Consider the following 18,914-nt stretch of genomic DNA (forward strand, 5'->3'; position numbering starts at 1 on the left):
CCCGTTTCCTGTGTGTGTTTGGAGGTCTCACTGCACAGGTGCACGAGTTTGGGACTTTAATGGCTAAGGACTTGAGAGCTGCTGAAGAGCAGAGGGAATACTGTGTAAAAATACTTATGCATTTTTAAGGCTAAATCTCAGGCAGCATCAGCAAGCGTTTACCCAAACTGAGCAAAAAAATGGTTTAACAAAAGATGTGTGGTTTAACAGGGACAAAAGGAGCAGTAAACATATTGCTTCTTGACCACAGAAGAATAGTTAGTTGGATTATTTTGATGTAGAGGTGAGGTAGAAAAGGTTTTCCCCATCGCACTGTACTTACCCTTTCTTTAAAAAGTATTCAGTAAAAACTTTCTTTGCGGCTCGTGAGCTGACTGTAGAACAAGAAATACGTGGTCTCTAATGTTGATTTTATTGGGGGAAAAAAGTCACCCCTCATCTTTTTTCAGCACAAGTTAATGTACCGGTGTTTCTGACAGTAGGCGAAGAGCTGCTCTGCCCAGCAGAGGCCAACAGAGAGAACTCAGCCGTTCAGTACGTGGTGGACTTAACACTGCTTTGAACTGAACAGACATTATGTTAGCTCCCAAATAGCAATGCTCCTAGTGCTTGGTAAGGGAGCCGATTTTAGGACAGGTGGATCTTCTGCACATGCTCCACCGTGGATTTCCAAGGGAGTCTGGCGTGTGTAGTGTTCCTGGTTTATATTTGACTAGGAGCACTTCCAAGAATCTCTGTTCACGCACTTGTTTGGATGAGGGCCCATTGCATCACCTCAGTTAGCTTTTGCACTGCTTTCCTGCCTGCTCTGTTTTTATACTCTTCTTTCTTAATTTGTCACGCTAGCAGGTAAATGGAGAGAAAGTGAATTTATCTTCTGAAACGCATTTTAAGTTGCTGCCATTTATCTAAAGCACCTACTTCATCCCCTTCAGTAAAATAATGATGTTGTTCATTAGTTCCTCTAGCTGCTCATGGCTAAATGCGCTGTAGTCAGATTGCTCTGTTTTTTTCCTTCCTATCAGCCACTTATGAAAGTCAAACATTTGTAATAATGCTATTGGGTTAGGGTTTTTTTTTTCGTAAGTCTCTCAGTTCCGCTCATGTTTTTACAGAAAATTTCTCTAGATGAATGGGATTTGGTTTTCTATGTCTAAGCATATATTGTACTGTTGGGCAGTTGAGTTAATGTCTACTCAAGTTAATGTCTACGGGTTTTCCCCTGACTTTTTCATGACTCTCAGATGGAATGTTTAGATAGTTCTTCTTCCATCCCCTTCCTCTTTTAGAACAGATGCCATTGTTTCTAGGTGTCATCCAAGTTTTGGCTTCGTTATTTAATTTGATATACCTATGTTTAAAATAATTACGGAACAATTGGCAATAGGTTGAGTATACAGCACAATTTAAGAGCATATTGGAGTCAGCCATTAGCTCTTGTGCAAATGGTGCTTTTCAGTTTATGTTGTGCTGTAATTGAGATGCCACAACTGCATATTCTTGAGGTCCATTCCCGTAACTGTTTTTCATAGAGCAAGATTGCTTATGCTTCCAAGTTTCTAAGCCCCTTTATAGGTTCTAGGCAGACCTTACCATTGAGAAGCAGGACAGCTGTTGACCTAGAACTTGAGGTTCTTGTTTTAAATTCAGCCTTGTCACAAGTTCTTTTTGATTTTAGAACACTCTGAAAGTCATATTTGTAAGTGTTAACCATCTAACAGCAAAGCTAGGAAATATATTAAATATATGTGAGTAACAACATACATGCAATGACTCTGTAGCCTGAGAAATAGTTACTGGATGAGAAACCTGTACCTCTAGTTTAACAATTGCACTAATGAATCCTTAAACTTTCATCCATCTCTCTAGGAAGATGGAAATCTTCCTGCCCTCCATGAAATCCGTGATAATCAGTTTACAGGCAGGAGATCAGCAGCCTGGAAGGTGGAACCACAAAATTCGGGTAGTGTATAGGCACTATATGTCATAGAATCGTATAATAGTTTGGGCTGGAAGGGACCTTTAAAGATCATCTAGTCCAACTCCCCCTGCAATGAGCTGGGACATCTTCAACTAGATCAGGTTGCTCAGAGCCCTGTCCAACTTGACCTTGAATGTTTCCAGGGATGGGGCATCTCCCACCTCTCTGGGCAACCTGGGCCAGTGTTTCACCACCCTCAGTATAAAAAATGTCTTCCTTTTATCTAGTCTAAATCTACCCTCTTTTAGTTTAAAACCATTATTACTCCTTGTCCTATTGCAACAGGCCCTGCTGAAAAGTTTGTCTCCATCTTTCTCATAAACCCCCTTTCAGTACTGAAAGGCGGCAGTGAGGTCTCCTGTGAGCCTTCTCTTCTCCAGGCTGAACAACCCCAACTCTCTCAGCCTGTCCTTATAGGAGAGGTGATCCGGCCCTCTGATTGTTTTTGTGGCCCGTATATCATGAACGTGGCCCTCACATCTAGAAAAGCTACTCAAAACTCAAAGATGAGACTGATCAACAACATACTCCTTCAGTATAACTAAAATCTCATGTATGGAACAGATGGAATTTTACTCAGAGGGGTTTGTGTATCTGAGAGGTAAGGGCTGTCATAACTTCACTTTCCATGCCACAGGTAAGGCAAGTTACTGAAACCTTGCTTTGTTTAACATGAATACGTAGCTATGGTCTAGAAGGAAAGAAATCAGGAAACAAAATCCTAACTGTTTCCCTCAGAGAAAAGTATAGTCCAAACCCCAGCAAACAAATCTGAGTCCATTTTCATAATAGCGTTGCAGTGAATACACTCCTTCCCTTGGGGGAAAGTATGAGAAAACAAACACCACAAGAGAAAGTCTAGCCAGTTTAAATGTGCAAGTGGGAGGTGTATGGACGTTATGGTTGTGAGTATGTTAGAAGAGCCTACGTAGAACAGGCTGGTATGTATTTTCCACATTGTATAATGGTGGTGTACTGAGAGACTCCCAAACACTTTGTGTGGCAATTCACAGCTCTGGTGTGTTGTCTTTGCAAAATGATTGGCGGACCCTCAGGTCGCACATTCCCGAAGTAAACTGTGTCCTGCTCAGTTACTGAGAGGTCTGTGTATGCTTAAAAATGTTGTGTTTGTAACCTTTCAAACTGCTGTCTGGTGGCTGGTCTTTATAGTATTGCTGACAACAGATGGCAAATGGCTCCGCTGATGTAATTCTTGCTAGTGTTTCATTCCTGTGAAGTTGCACAGTTTCAAAATCTCAGAAAGTGCCTCCATATTTTTTCTGCATAATGATTTCAAGCCAAACTAAATAAAAACATTTTATATTAGTCAAATTCCCATGGTGTCATGTGACATTTTTGTAATGATTGCCTTGCAGCAGTTTCAGATAAGTGCATGTTTGGTAGCAATTTAAGGCCTGTGTCCTTTAAGTAATGCTTATTAGTACGTAACAGATGCCGTCTAGAAACATTATGCCTTTTAATAGGCTCTGCTTTTAGACTACATGTTCTCATTCCAGGCAGACTGTGGATCGGGCAAGCTTGGAGGTATGCTGTCATTTATGCAAAGCCTAAGTCAATTTTCTGGTCTGAAGTCAAGCCATGTGTTTTTCCTTGTTTCTTCCATTCTGGTCATAGCTGCCTTGCTGTGTTTTTCCCCCTAGTCATATCTTTGGCTGATTGTCAAGCCATTACAATCAAAACCTTTTGCATTTTTAACCACCAGCAGTGGTTTCTTTTGTCCTTACAGAACAGCCTGTGTAAACTGAATTTAAACAATCTCAGCCTTACTGTCAAGAGCACAGCAAGCACAGAGTTAGCCCTCTGTTGCCAGCCTGTCCTTCCTTCTCTGCTTCTTCCTCCTCCCGAAAGGAGAAAAAGGGAAAAGCAGAGCCATGCTGATTTTGGAGCACCTTCAAAGACATGTAGAATAGCTGACACAATGGCACAGAGAAACAAGAGAGATGTTTGCATTTTTCCTCCAGTACATGCAGCTGTTTATTAAAGCAAGTTCTGAGACAGGCTAAGAGGCTTCTGATTGCTAGTGCAGGTGACGTATTAATTTGCAGCCGCATAATAAATTTAGCAAAGTGTAAATTACTGGGGGAAGGGATTTTTTTTGTTTCTTTCCCTTTTTTTTTCTCAAATTAATTGCTTTATTTTGAGATTAGTCTGGCTGTACAAATTGCTTCTTGCAAGGAATTGGGAGAAAGGCTGCTGGGCTTCCTTAGGCAGACTTACGCACTCTGCTGGTGGGAGCAGTAGATTTGGCAGATGTGTAAAGCATTTGCAACTCTAATTATGCAGTATCTGAAACTGGTATCCCTGTTGTCTCATATTTTCATTGCTACATCATTTGTTTGGGGAAAATTGTCCTTTCTGATAACAAGCTAGGGCTTTCAGGTACTTTTGGTGTGCCACGCATAGTGCCATAGTTTGTATGAATTGAAGAAGATAGAGGCCATGTGTAGTGCAGCCTTAAGTTTCCCACACCTGCTTTTAATGCAGTACTTAAATACTAGCCCTGGTGCCGGGCTGTGGCAGTGGGCGTTTCAGTAATAATTTTAAATGCTCCTTGGTCTTAAAATACAGCTATTTTCTGAAACCATCCTAACTGGCAGTCTGGCTGGCTTCTCCCCACGGGATGAAATCGTGTTCATGCTAGACCATTTGCCAAATTCAGTTGTCATTTCCTGCCGTTTCATTGTCCCTTGTTTATCACTATGGAAGACATTGTCTTCCTCTTTTCCCTTAAGTTATTGGATGACTTTTGACCAATACATCCTTCTTTCTATCTTCCATCTTTTAAAGGATTGAATCGCCGCTATCAACATTTGAACTTGTGATTCATAAAAGCTCTACTGCTATTCACAGCATCTTTTCTGTCATTTTCCTTTCAAATCAGCCTCTTCGAATAATGAAGATACTTCAGTGATATATTTCAGTGTCATTCAGGACCTCACATTTCTTTGCTTAGATTTTGAGAGTCAGACTGTAATTTGAGGTCAGGCTGGACTATGAACTTCTGCTTGCGTAGCTATTTTGGCTGTGGGTATGATGAAGTGAGATGTAGCACTAACGTAGTTGTGCTGGAAAAAACCCTTGGTATGGACAGAAACTTGTATATTTTTCTTGTATATTTTATTTTGTTTAGGGAGTAGACCAATAATTAAGTTGACAAATTTAGATGTGTTTTCCTTACATATGCAAGAAAATCCATACCACTGCCTTCAGTAGTTGAAGTTAGACTTTTCCAGGAACATTTCTCTCTGTTTCTTGGTTGTATGGAACACGGTACTTATTAAGAACTCAATTCTGATGTTCACAGGTTCAGAGGTATTAGCAGCAATCCTCCTGAATCAATGGAATTTCCTTGAGGAAAACCTGATGTGAACATGAACCTTAAAGCCTTAATTAATCACAATCCTGAATGTCCCTTTTCTTCAGGACTACATATTCTCTGAGTTATTCTGTAAGCTCCCTCCTTTTTTACATTTAAGCACTGTGAAAAAGAGAGTTAAATGTGCAGAAGTATGAATTCCTGATATGTCATAGTTACAGCTGGTAGCACTTCCATGGTTTAACAGTATGCTACAGTTTTTATTTGTAAAGGCTGTTTCTGGGCCATCATACCTCAGCTTTTTTGAATTACACTAGGTTAGAACTTTGTGCAAAACATGCCAGTCCAGATGTGCATTCTGTGTATAATAGGCCAGGGGGTTGCCTGTTTACACAGATATATTTTAATTTATCTGTACTATGACTTGGGTATGGCTTTATTTTTGTAAGTGTAACACTGCTAAAGATCCATCTGAGGAAAAATAGATATCATTGGAACCTGTTCGCTCAAACTTTCAGTCCGGGAGTGCTGCAGGTTAGAGGTGATTAATGCCACTATGTGATTTCTTCAATATGCACTTGCTTTTCTAGATTTGAAAACATTTTAAATAATGCGGTTTCATCTAGGTATTTTTCTAAAAAGAGCTAAATAATTAAATCAATTATTTTGTCTATTTTTTTTTCTCCATTTCATAAGTTGCAGATTACTTCAAGTTTTGGAAAATAAATAACGCATATAGCTTATAGACCCTGGTCGTACAATGTTCTGAGGGCCTTCAGTGCTCACTGAAGTGAGTAGCAATTGAAGGTGTTTGACATTTTTCAGAGTTAGGCTCGTCTAGTCACTGCCCTTGCTCTTCTACCTTCTGCTAAATAGATAGGTATACATAAAGCTTTTTTCTTCCCTTTTCTGAAATCAGTAGTAAAAATGCACTGGCAGGAATGGGATGGCTAATAAGGTAGCATCCTGCATTTGGGATGCCTAACATTTGGTCTGCCCTCCATTTGAGTGACAGAATTTACAGTAATTTACAGCTACAGCTGAACTCATCTGTTTAATGTTTGGTTTTTTAATTGGTAGTGGGATTAGGATTATTTATTTGCCTTCTGCCTTCATTTATTGATTCCACAGCAGAAAATTATTTACTGACGGGAACTTACATTTAGTTTTTCTTCTGAAGCCCTTCTCACCATTTGAATTGTGACAGAATAGTAAGTAATATATAAATGGCATTTTTGGATCGAAACATAGAAACCTGTTAATGCCAATGCATTTTTTTTTTTCATCCTTTGTATTCCAAGAGTGATTGGTCTATTAGTAATGGTAAAAAGCAATGCAGCGGGGAAGAACATTGTTTTCATTAATGATGTACAGCATGTGGTTAAGAGCTGCCTTGCCATGTTGGACAGATAGGACACTACAGCGTTTGCCCACTAGCTCTGTTGCCACCACACGTTGTTATGATACTGTAGTTTCACTTAGACTAGAACTTGGGTTTTTGACATATACTCGCTCAATTAAATTCAGGATGTGAGAGTCAGGTTGTGCATGTACTCCCAGGAATGTGCCAAAGACCTCTTCCTTCCTTTGAAAGGTTAAACAAATATGGTTGTCTAATGATAACCACATGCATGTTCAAGTTCATTGGAAGGAATGGAAAGGAGTTGATGCTAAGCACTACTGTTCAACACACAGGTCCCACTCCTGTGAGAGGGTAATAGAAACCACTTTTGTTCTATCTGCATGATTTAGAAGGGCAAAAAAAAGTTATCTTTAGATCCTAGACACTATCGTGGTTGTGCTGCCGTAGTGTGGCAGTGACAGTGCACAGGAGAACAGAGAACAAGTTATGTTGTATTACTTCTTTGTCTTCTTACGTCGGGACTTCAGAGGCACTGATAAGGGAAACGTCACGCACCTGTTTGAAGTGGTAGATAAGACATACACTTAACTGATAAGAAACCAGACAGAAGATGAAGTGATTTGTTGGGGGCCACAAAACCACACCTGTGTTGAGAATAAATCTTAGGAGTTCTGGTCTCAGTTGCCTGGTCTAATTACAAGAACATTCCCTCCTAAATATTGACATCATAGACAGTCTTTGTGTTGCTGCACGTATGTTTGTCTCATATTGCAAAGTGTTTTCTGATTTAAAAAAAAAGTGAAAATACTTGGACAAAAAAAATCACAACAACGTCAGAAACACTTAGAATCTGTTAAAGTTTTTATTTTTATTGTGAAATGTATTGTTATGAAAGTAAAGGCAATAGTAAAGCCAATAAACAAAACCAGTACTGCTATTGCAAGCATTAGAAATGGAAAAACTGAATAAAAAATAATTACACTTGAAAGTTAGAAATGTTAGGTTCTTTTAATCTGTCTTGTTTCTACACCACTAGGAATCACACTTCAGTATTTTTCATACTTTGACATGTAAGAGAATGCACAAATTTGCACAAATGTACAAAGATGCACAGCCTAGATACAAATCCTGTGGTGACTGATGGCTCTTCTGTAAACATTCTTAATGGATGCATGTAGTATCATTCTCTGTGTTTGTAAAACATGAAAAACTAGTCGTAGGATAAATGATTAATTCACTTCAGACATAACACTTTTCATGCTTCATCTACAGTGAGGTTGATGTATTTTGCTTTACAATCTGGCTGCATCCTAAATGCTCTTACAAATTTCTGAAATGGGCTTTTCAATAAGTAAGTCTTTCCTGGGAGTACCAGCAATACCTTAATGCATCTTAATCAACCCAATAGTGTGTCTAGTGTGAAATAACTGCACCGCCAACTTGTTGGCTTAAGGAAACAGTATTAATAAGCTACATATGAATGCAGGAATAGAAAATTCTTCACAATGAAAGCAAATGCTTCTTGTTTAATAAATTGTGTATTGGGTTCATTATCAAAAAAGGACTTAAGGATATTGGCAATACATACTAATTTGAAACTTAAATGAATATTTAAAACACATTAAAGAGACAGAGTTGATTGTCCCAGGTTGTAACTGATTTGTTAGATAATGGCAAAATAGTAAAACTAATACATAGGTACTAAAATGACTAGTGTAGTGAAAGAGAGCTTGAAGAATGTAATAGTGATTTGAATTGTTGTAGGATTATATTAATGAAATAAGTCTGTGGTTATGTATATTCTAGTTAAATTATTTCTATTATGGCACTGAGTTTAGCTGCAGAGTATATAGAAGGATCATCAAAAAGAATCTTCAGAATAGCTGATTAGATTGAAGCATGTCATTTGCCTTCAGGCATTACAGCAGTCTGTAGTTTCACTTGTGGAATTTCACATACAAGTGTGTGCGCCATGTGTTTTCTGTTGTTTTGAGAATAAATTCTCTTGCCCATGGAAAAATATTTCCTGCTTACTTTAACTGATAGAATGCAATTCTTGCTGAATCTGTAATGATGGGAGTCTGTCTCTAATCTACAAAAATTAATTTCTAGCTTAAGGTAGAATATAATCTGTTTTGTGATTGCATTTGTTATTTATCTACCTGACACAGAACATAAGCGTGTTAATCAGATTTATCTGGATTCCCACATACGGATCGTAAGTGAAGTGAACTTTGCCTGACTTTTACCTCTCAGGAAGGATATTTGTCCACTTCACAAAACTACCATAAAATTAAGTTCTCTATTCTGGAGAAAATCAGAGGTGGAATAGCAGTGAGTTTAGAAAAAGCTGAGTTTAGGGATCAGGTCTGAAAGAAGGGCCTTGGTTTATGCCTTACTGGCAGAACCGTGTACGTGCTGGAGGGCAGTATTGTATCAAAATGACCGAGCTGTATGAGCAGTGCCTGCTTGTTTGTATAGCTGGTTTTAGCTGTAGCTTTTCACTTTAAAAATCAGATTCTTAGTGCAAATTGATGGCACATCACTAGAGAGGAGATGCATTTACACATCCTCACTTGAGAATGCGGCCCAGACTGCTCCATGGAAACAAAAGAGAGGAGCAACAGAAGCAGTGTTAGTATTTGCTTTAAAATCTATTCTGTATGCTTGAAATGGAAATATGCCCATTCAGATTTCTTATTTATTTATCTCTAGATTTTTCAGTGGAATTGCATACACTTCCTCCTCTGTCGCCCTGAATGATGGATCCCTGTAAAAGACAAAGTCTGTACCTGTCTGTAAACCCTTCATTGTCACTGCTGCTGTAGAATCCGCCTAGATGATGTCTTGACCTTGTTTACCAGCTTTGGCTATTTAAGATGGCAGCCACTTCAGCGCGAATGTCAGGAATCCCTCTAATGCAGTAGGCCTCCCGTTCTAAATTTACTCTCCTTATGGTTTATGGTCCCTCCTCTGTGGCTGCAGCAAGAGGCCCCCTTTTTATGACTCACCCCTCCTGCCCCCCTTCGCTCCCCCCTTTCCTCACTCACTCCCTCCCTCCCCCAGATGGTAACCCTTTGTGCACATCGCCTGTTTGAAAGAAGTGCTCGCTGGGTGTCTAGCAGATTGGCTGCCACAATGTGCTCTTTTGTTGCTGCTAGGTAAGATCAAATTCGAATGAAATGCTGTAATTCAAATTAGGTTAAAAGGCTGTCCTTGGAACTTTGCAATTTTGGTATCCCAAGATGCTGTTAGGGGCCTCAGACTGAAGCGTTCACAGGAAAATAGCGCTGCTTTTCTTTTGAAGTGAAGTTAACATTATTTTGCATTTGATTTTGGAACATCCTGTTAGCCAGCAATAATTATCGTTGTAGTCAAAAGCCTAATAGCAATAGTTGTAGTTAGAATTTGTCGAGGTTTTTTTGTTTGTTTGTTTCTGTATAGAAAAAAAGCATAAAAGGGACATATACAGGAGCGCAAATATAACTTCTTCGCTTTGTACTGGGGAAAACTGGGAAACACATTAGTTAATGTAAAAAAAATTCAAACTGGTGATTTTTCTCCTGCCTATGGCAGCTGAACAGTAGTAGTGGTATGTGCACGTCTGTGAAAGTTTTGGGGGGACGTTCACAAAAGCCACCCTTAGCACAACTGACTTTTTGAGGACTCTCCAGGGTACCTGGAGTTAGACTTCTCTGCGTTGTCCCTGAAAGAACCTCACTATCTCTCTCTCCCCCCTGCATTATATACAGAAGCTGAGACAGATTTGTTTTCTTCATGAAAAATTTCTGGATTTCCCCTTTATTGGAGTATATGCTGTTAACACACTTGGGTGTTTTCAGAGTACTGCACAGGAAAGTCAAGTTAACTGGAAGCCTGCAAGTGTTTTTTAGAGAAGAAAATTACTTTTGTGGAAAGTGGTATTAATGGAAAGTTAATCAGAAGTTTTTTCTAATGGCTCATTATTTAATCTGTGACATTATTTCATCCATCAAGTGGTCACTCTTACCGTAGAATACAAGCATATTATGTACCAGAAAGATGGTGTAATTTTGAAGGTACTAGTTGTTTTGTTCAGTGAGGAGAAAACAATTGTGCTTATTAAGTTGCTTTGGCTTAACAATGGCAGGATGTAGCCTTGTAAGCAGCATCTCATGAATAGTATTTATTAGCATGGACAATATTTTTCTTTGTGCTAAACTTAGTCTTACGTGCTGCTCTTTCGCAAAGAATTAGTTTACTAGTAAACTTACTTCAGTGAATTACTAAAGTTTTTAATAATAATCTTTAATTCTTTCCCTTATATGGCTTCTTTGCTTGATGGTGTCACACAGTACACTGGGGAAGGCTGCTGCAGAAGAAAACTGCCACTGCTAAGTGCTGGCTGGGATTTTATAATGTGACTCAACTCGCCAGTGTTGCAATGCTGCTTTCTCTCCCATTTTGTCACATACAAACATAGTATGAAAACCATTTACAGAGTAGCTTCTGTTCAGCATTCTGACTCCGTAACTTTGCTGTCAAGCCTCAGGATGTAAGCTGATTGCCTGCAAAGGGCAGGAAAATAGTGTTTAAAGCATTTTAAAGAGTGCTGGGTGGTGGTGAATTCTCAGTTGTAGGTTCTTACCCTTTTGCTGAGGAATCAGATACTGATCACTGCCAGAGGGAGGATGTTGGGACTGTGGGTGAATAGTCTGACCTGGTACTGCAAATCCCATGCTCCTACTGGTACATGGAAAGGTATAATTTTCAATATGGTACTTTTATGATTCATAGTTTCTGAATCCTAATATAGGCTTAATATAGTTTAATATGGCCCTCGTAAGACTGCTCATTGTCTCAGCCATTTACTGTGCACTTACTATCAGTGCAGTTATTTCCCATTAAACTTGGGTCATAGGAGCTGCCATATGAGAGTAAACCATGATTAAAAATGGAGGATTTAGAACTAAGATTCCAGCTATAGCAGTGTGGTAGATTTTGTCCTCAGTTTGGGGCTTACAAGAGTTGCAGATGTAGCTTGTTGATTGAAAGCCCCTTAAATTGAAAATATTTCCTTCCTATGATAGAAGACTGGCAGAATACTATTTGGACTGATGTTTGGACATTTATTCTGGTGTTCACCATTTATTCTGGTGGTGGTGAGCCACCAATCAGTATGGTTTCTTACATTAGAAATAGGTTGCTTGGTTTCTCATGAGCACTGTTGGACGTTGCATTTAGGTAACAGGCATCAGATGTATGTAATTTTTGTTTGCATGCAGTTAACAAATACCTTGCGTGAATACCCTTCAGCATTGAATCACATGGATTAAGTTATGTTGCATAAAAGATGGTGGTTACTATTTTGGGAACTCTTACGTAGGTAAATATTTTAATTTTTTTTACATTATGTTGTTGTGAAAGTGCCTAATTGAAGTTACTCACAAAAGAGAAAGAGAAAACTAATGATACACAACAGATTGTGGACTGACCCATAAAGGGGCGGTCTTCCAAGAAAGAGTGGAAGCTTTGGAATTCTTTTCCTGTTATATTTTTGGACAGTACTGAAACTTGGGCTGTGTTTTGAAGAAGTTTTTTTACTATTCCAGCTTTAAAGCAATTTACTTACACCTAGAGAAATTTGAGACTATGCTTGTTGAATTCAATGGAGACAAATGTGCTTTGATGCTGTCATGGTTCTACTTTGTAAAATTGCATGTTGAGAGGTAAATAACATATAGATAGGTTTTACCAGCCTTACTGTTTTAGACTAGGATTATACAAAAGGCTCTCATGGGAACAATAAAGGCCCAGCTACACCAAGCAGCTGCTGGGGAAACTGAGGCTTTAAAACTCATGTTTCTTAGTTCATTTGAAAAGTAAAAATATCTTGTGTTTTATTTTAACTACAGGTCGCCTTTACTTGGTAGATACACTAGCAGGAGATCCAGAGGTTCTGCAAGTGGATGCTGAAACATACTATGAAAAACTCTTGAAGAAGTCATCATCCACTCCTGATGTTTTTTCGATCCCTGGAGAAGAAGAGGTAGTAGGGTGATGTTTTTCATACTGCCAGTTAAATACTTGCAAACTAGTTTGTTGGTTGTGCTTGTAGTCTGCAGATAGGGGTAAACTGGTGTGGCCGGATTACAAATCTCTTAAAATCAGCAAATTCTGCATTATTTCGAGTAGTTTGCATGCTGCAAATGAGAGATAAGCTTACACTACAAGTCTAAAACCCTCTGAGTGTAGATGAGGGTTTGAAGTACTTAGCTGAACTTTGCATCTTGACCTGCCTTCTTACAGGACTGAATCAAAAGTGAATTTGGTAGACGTTTATACCACAGTACAATTCTGTATTCTGCCTCTACGGTGCAGTTTACATGGGTATTGTGATATAGTCTGTCTCTTGTTTCCATTCTTTTCAATACTTATATTGATAATTTGGAATATAGGTTCTCCCAGAGCAATTCTGATCAGATATGACTGATAGATCCTATAAATACTGTAGCTGCCAATGCTTTAGGGTCCATTCCTGAGCCACCTGGGGAGTGGATTGGAGGTTACTAAACAGGCCAATTAAAAATTCTGACTTCAGTCAACATATGAAACCTTTCATTCTGGGCATTTCCTAGATCATGAAAGGTGTGCTGGGCTGTTACTGTACTATCAAACTAGTAAGTGGATGAGTTGAAAAAAATATTTGGAATACGGTGGCTTTTTTACAATTTAGGAAAATAATATGCAGTAGTTTCCAGAAAAATGCCGTTTCAGGTGGGTAGCTTCATCTGTGAGCCGGCAATGTAACTAGCTTTAGATACTCTTTTAATGCCCTCTAGTGGACCATGCGGGGTTAAATACAAACAAACCTGAAAACGCAAAGATCCCCCAGTTCATGGCTTCTCTGTTCTTACTTCAGCCTTTCATGCCTGTTTATACTTTTAGAGGCTCATTTGCTGTTCCATTAGAAGGGAGAGTAAGATAAAGTCCCAAGCATGCTGTGTGTATTTCTGCAATAGCTAGACGGAGTAAGATCAGTTAAAGGTAGACTACTGGCTTTTGATTCAGAACTGTCTTGATTCTGTGGCTTGTCATCAGACCTTAAATATATCACATGACTGATTTGAGTCTCATAGCAACACATTTCTCTTTGCATTCATTTAATTCAGGTCTAATCTAATCTGCAGTCAGACAGCTAGTCAAGGGCATAAGTAATGGTAGTGTTCTTGCTGTATTTTTTTTTTCCTTATACTATAATAAATACTTCAATGAATGTTTATAATTTGTAATTAAAAAGAAATTAAATGTAACAAGGTAAAGCCCCCATTCCCAGTGAACATCTGAGTTAACAATCCGTGTTGTATACCTACAACCTGAAGGATGAGGGTTTTGGTGTTTGAATAATGACTGTAGTTACCGGGCTTTTGTTCTCCTCTGTGCATCTGAATTAAAGCAGGTTTCAAGTGGCAGGACCGCAACCGTGAATTTAGCAAGCGTTAAGTGGCTGTCAGCCCACTTGCTGGGGTCACAGAACTTCTTTTTGGTATGGCATGGTCTTTGGTCAAGCATTCAGTACACAAATGGCAAGGATTATTGCAAGTCAGGATGGAAGCGCATTGGCAGCATTCATACACAGAAAGCTATGCTTGTCTCATGCTGATGTTGTTAGCACCTGTGAAAGTGCATGTTACCTTATAAAACAAAAACCCAATCATAACAGTATTGGAAGTAGTACTGGCTTTTTCATTATAGTAATGCTCCCAGGTGCCGTAGTGATATCGATGCTGTTGTATTTGAAGCATGCCAAGAATGACTGAATCCTCAGAATATAGTGAGATTTCGGGAAGCTCATGAATACAGATTTCAGGCAGTTTTCAGTTTTTTTCCTGGAGTCCAGTGTTTGCATAGATGATCCCAGGATTCTAGCACTCATAAACTAGTGATCACTGGTTTCAACTTAAAGTTGTTATCTTGAATAATCCATATTCATACTATTCCTTCCATGCACCAAGGAATATTAAATGTGTCACGTGACTGATTTGAGTTTCATAGCAAACTGACAAATGGGTGCAATTAGAGAGAGAGGCACACCCACACATACACAATGGACCAGATTTTTGAAAGTACAGTACATACTGTGCTACATTATGCACGCTCTTTGCCTGTACCTAAACTTACATGAGAGCATTTGCAATATTCATATGGAAATCGTCATCTCTATGCATACAGAACTGTTTGAGCACAGTAATTTTGTGTTTATGTGTCACATCATTTAGAAGTTTAGTCTTAAGACTGAGAGCTTGAGAGCTGCATTTTGATTTTAGCTTTGCCTTCAACATAACCACCTTGTGCCAATTATCTACCCTCCCTGTGCCTCACAGATAAACTGCCCAGGCACTGCCCTAATGCTTTGATACTCCCTGTACCCTGAGGCTTAATTCATTGTTTGCAAAACACCACAAGTACTCAGCTGGACCATGCTGTAAGAAGTGCAAGTTGTATTTGTTTTTATTTGATGTGTCTGGTCTTTCATAACACTATTTGTCTGCATGTAACTGTGTTCAAAGCCAGGTTATGTACTAATCGTAGTAAGTCAGCATTAAGTTCTTGACTAACCTCGGTAGCTTGATTTCTTTTAAATTAACATTACTTACTGATAATATTGGACTATTGCATGTGTTTCAGTGCCTTGAAGTTCAGGATTGAGAGGGTGTTGTGCTAAGCTTATACCATGCGTGTTAGTAAAAGATAACCTAAGTGCATCTAATGCATGAAATACTTCTTGCGAGCTTTGCAGTACAAACAGCTACAGGGCTTGTTTGTTTTTTAGGTTAAACTTGAAGATTCCTCTGTGTGTTTTGTCCCTCTCTACCGAAATAATCCTACTTGCAAAATGTTGCTGTTAACTGATCCAAAGGATAAAGAGACAGGTTAGAATTGGTCAAAATTTTTTGAAATTTGTGTAGTTGTACTTTCTTTACTTTTAAAATGGTCTGCTTGTTTATATATTTAAATATTTTGGGGTTTATTTTGAATATTAAGTGGATTCAGTTTACCTGTCAGGGATTTGTGTTGGTGGGCTACTAATTAGACGGGAGGATTGACGATCAGGGCTTTTAAATTCTATACATAGGTCTGCTAGTAGCTGAAAAATCACCTTGGGTAAATCTGTTATTTTTTCTGAGTGTTCAATGAGGTAATATTTTTGTAATTCAGGATGATGTGAAATTTAACGTGTTATAGTTTGAATAGAATTCTGAAATCCTTAAACAAGAGCAAATACATATGTAAAATTGTATTAGGTCTTACTGATTCTTCTTCACATTATTTTTACTTTATGATATCTTCTTCAGTTCTAGGTTTAATTGCCTCCTATTTCCAGTACTGGTGTGTGAGGGGTAAATTTGGAGTGCAACCGTGCTCAGAAATTGAGTTAAATCCATTTTATTTGGCAGTTCTCCCAAGATAGTCTTTAAACTCTACCAGCTTTGCCTTGCTTACTGCTGTTGTTTCCCTATTACAGCCATGTGTCAGCCTGACAGGGATACACTACAATTGTGTTACAGGCAGTACAAGTCAGCATGTGCTTACTGGTGTTTCTGTTCCGTGAGTCACTGCTTAGGGTATCAACAGGTTATTACGATTTGATCAGTAATTGTATCTAAGTTTTATCTTCCTGCTATCAGGATCTCAGTATCTTCAGACACAGCCTGATTTCTTCCTACTTAATCTCCTGGGCAAGTGTCTTTGACTGTGGAATGTGAAAAAATGCAAATGTTAAATAGGTAACAGCTCTTGATACCGCTGTCATTAACAGGAAACTTGCAAGTTGCATAGTACCAGAAGCCCAAGTTGCAACCCGGCTAGATTAAATGAGTGTTGGAGCTGTTGTGAAGCAATGGGCTGTAGAATTTTTGGAACATCTACAACGAAGACATAAACCTATGCATTGACCCATAGTGTCACCTAGGGAATACAGAACACATGAAACCTCTTAAACTTTCAGCTTTCAAATATGGCAGCAAAGTAATGACATCTGTCATTAAAAGCATGCTTTTTTTTTTTTTAAAGGATAAACTACAAATTATGCCTTAAAGGCTTTAATAGCCAGTATTCTTAATAATATAACAAAGGCAAGGCAAAATTTAGCACTCTATGTTCAGTTCTAAAGTGTGTCAGGTAATGATCCTAGAACAGGTACTGTTAGTATAGCTAAGTGGTCATTGTTCAGTCCAAACCCTGTAACCAGGATATTTCTTCATAAGAACAAAAACCAGATTAAAATCATCTGTGGTTAGAGGTGAACTCTGCAAAGTTTTCCAGCTCCTTTTACATACAATTTCAATTGGACGTTTGCTAATGGGTTGTGATTCACATAGTTGAAGGTAGGAGGCCTTTCCAAGTTAGAAGTGTAGTCAAAAGACTTTCTGGTCTCTCTAAAACTGTTGATACAGAATTACTTTCCTGACATTGATTTATATAGTCCATTAATATTTTTCTGAAGAGAGATAGGCACTGGTGTGGTAAAGGAGCGAAGCATCTACACTGGAGGCCGGACTTGCTCTATGAGTGCAGTTGTGCATACCTACTGACTCATGTTCAAAGGAATGTAGTTGAAAACAGCATTAAGTTAGTTTAGTCTGCACAAGAGGAATGGGGATCTGTAACAACTACAATGCAAAAATAAAGAATTATTAAATAAATGCAGGTGAAAGCAGTGCGTTTAGCACAAATCTTCAGTTAAATCATCTAATAGTAGTAGAACAACAAGTATTAATTAGATACATGTACGCAAGGAAAAAATGATTTCCCACAGGAACAAGTCAAACAAGTCCACATTGGAGCCTAAATTATATGATAACTATCTACGTTAAAAGCTTAAACCTAGCAGAATAAACACCTTATTATATTATAAACAGCAGACTGACTACTGTGACCCCCTTGCAAAACTTAAGCGTGAGTCACCAGCCCATAGTCACAGAAACAGTCTCACGGAGATCAGTAAGTCTAGTTATTTAAGAAAGACCTACATCATCTGGCTTTTAATATTTTCTTTTAAAAGTATGATTTAAAGAATTTTACCGGAAGTTCTTTGTTTCTGGATTTTATATGCTGTAAACATGTGGCCAGCCTTCCCACACACATCAAATTTGACTGACATGATTTTTTTATTTAGATGAGTTCCAATAAATTTTTGTTAGTTCTCTAAAGTCTGCTGGGGTGTGTGTGTATATGTGTGTGCATAGCTATACGTATTAGTATATACATTTGAAGTATTTTGTCCAAATATTTTTCCCACCATTGAACAGATTTGGAATTGACTTAAAGCAGCAGATTGTTTTAATGTGGCAAGTCTATCTGGATTTGCTTACCTATATGACCTTTTGTTCTGATCAGTGAACAGATCAAATTGTTTCAAAAGCAATATTTATTAACTTACTGTTACTTAAGGACATGGGCAGAAGGTTAAAACACTAAACAGGTTGAACAATTTTTATTCCTCCCTTGAGCTTTATGCTTTTCTTTGGAACTCGAGTTTCATCGACATGGGACAGGCATGCAATCTGGCTGTAGGTCATCTCTTTTTCTCATGTGCTGTCTGGTGCCTCTGCGTTTTAGTTCTACTTCACACCAGGAGTGCTCTTAGAAGCAAATTTCCTGGTTGTCCCCACATACAGTTCATATCAAGGAGCAGTCTCGGAGTGCGTGAACTGGATTACTTTTGGCGAAATGAAATTAGAGGATGCATTCTAGAAGCACACTGATATGCCTCAACCCCTAATGGGCTTTTAATTTTCAGCACCAGGCTCGAATTGGTGAACATCAGGTTCTCTGCACCAAATGTTTGGCTCTGTGAATTCAGTTTTGTTTGTGTTAGTCTTGCTCATGCAAGCACGGTCTACTGATTTTTCCTCTTGCAATTCATTTGGATGTTGCTGAAGTTCAGTGGGGGAAAGCAGTCATGGATGTCCTAGGATACGCTGGGGTAGAGGTGCTTTACTGAGAAGCAATTGGAAACAGGGTAGAAGATGATGCTAGTAAGTGTGTAGGGCATGTGTAGTGGTGTACTTCTCAGGTCCTGGTGTGGATAGGGAAGCAGCAAGAAGCTTTAGAATGCTCATTGCTTCGTTCTGATGCAGCTCATGTGATGCTCGGAGACCATACCATACTGCTCCCGAGAGCCACAGCCTTCCTCTGCTCTGGTGGTTCTACTGACTGGTGACTGCCTTTTCAGTTTAGTTCTCTTCTCC

The 18,914-nt window shown here is 38.7% G+C and overlaps 1 protein-coding gene across 1 annotated transcript in view; it reads left to right on the top strand.

Annotated features, from left to right (window-relative positions):
* Window positions 1-3,483: 3,483 nt before the first annotated feature.
* The window catches only part of FAM169B (family with sequence similarity 169, member B), a 38,880-nt gene continuing 23,449 nt past the window's right edge, over window positions 3,484-18,914 (top strand). Inside the window, exons 1-3 of the mRNA XM_009887604.1 lie at window positions 3,484-3,526; window positions 12,576-12,709; window positions 15,494-15,593. Coding sequence (XP_009885906.1) covers window positions 3,484-3,526; window positions 12,576-12,709; window positions 15,494-15,593 — 277 coding nt within the window. The remainder of the gene's footprint in view (window positions 3,527-12,575; window positions 12,710-15,493; window positions 15,594-18,914) is intronic.

The sequence above is a fragment of the Charadrius vociferus genome, unplaced genomic scaffold (assembly GCF_000708025.1).
Source record: "Charadrius vociferus isolate BGI_N301 unplaced genomic scaffold, ASM70802v2 scaffold190, whole genome shotgun sequence".
NCBI lineage: Eukaryota > Metazoa > Chordata > Aves > Charadriiformes > Charadriidae > Charadrius > Charadrius vociferus.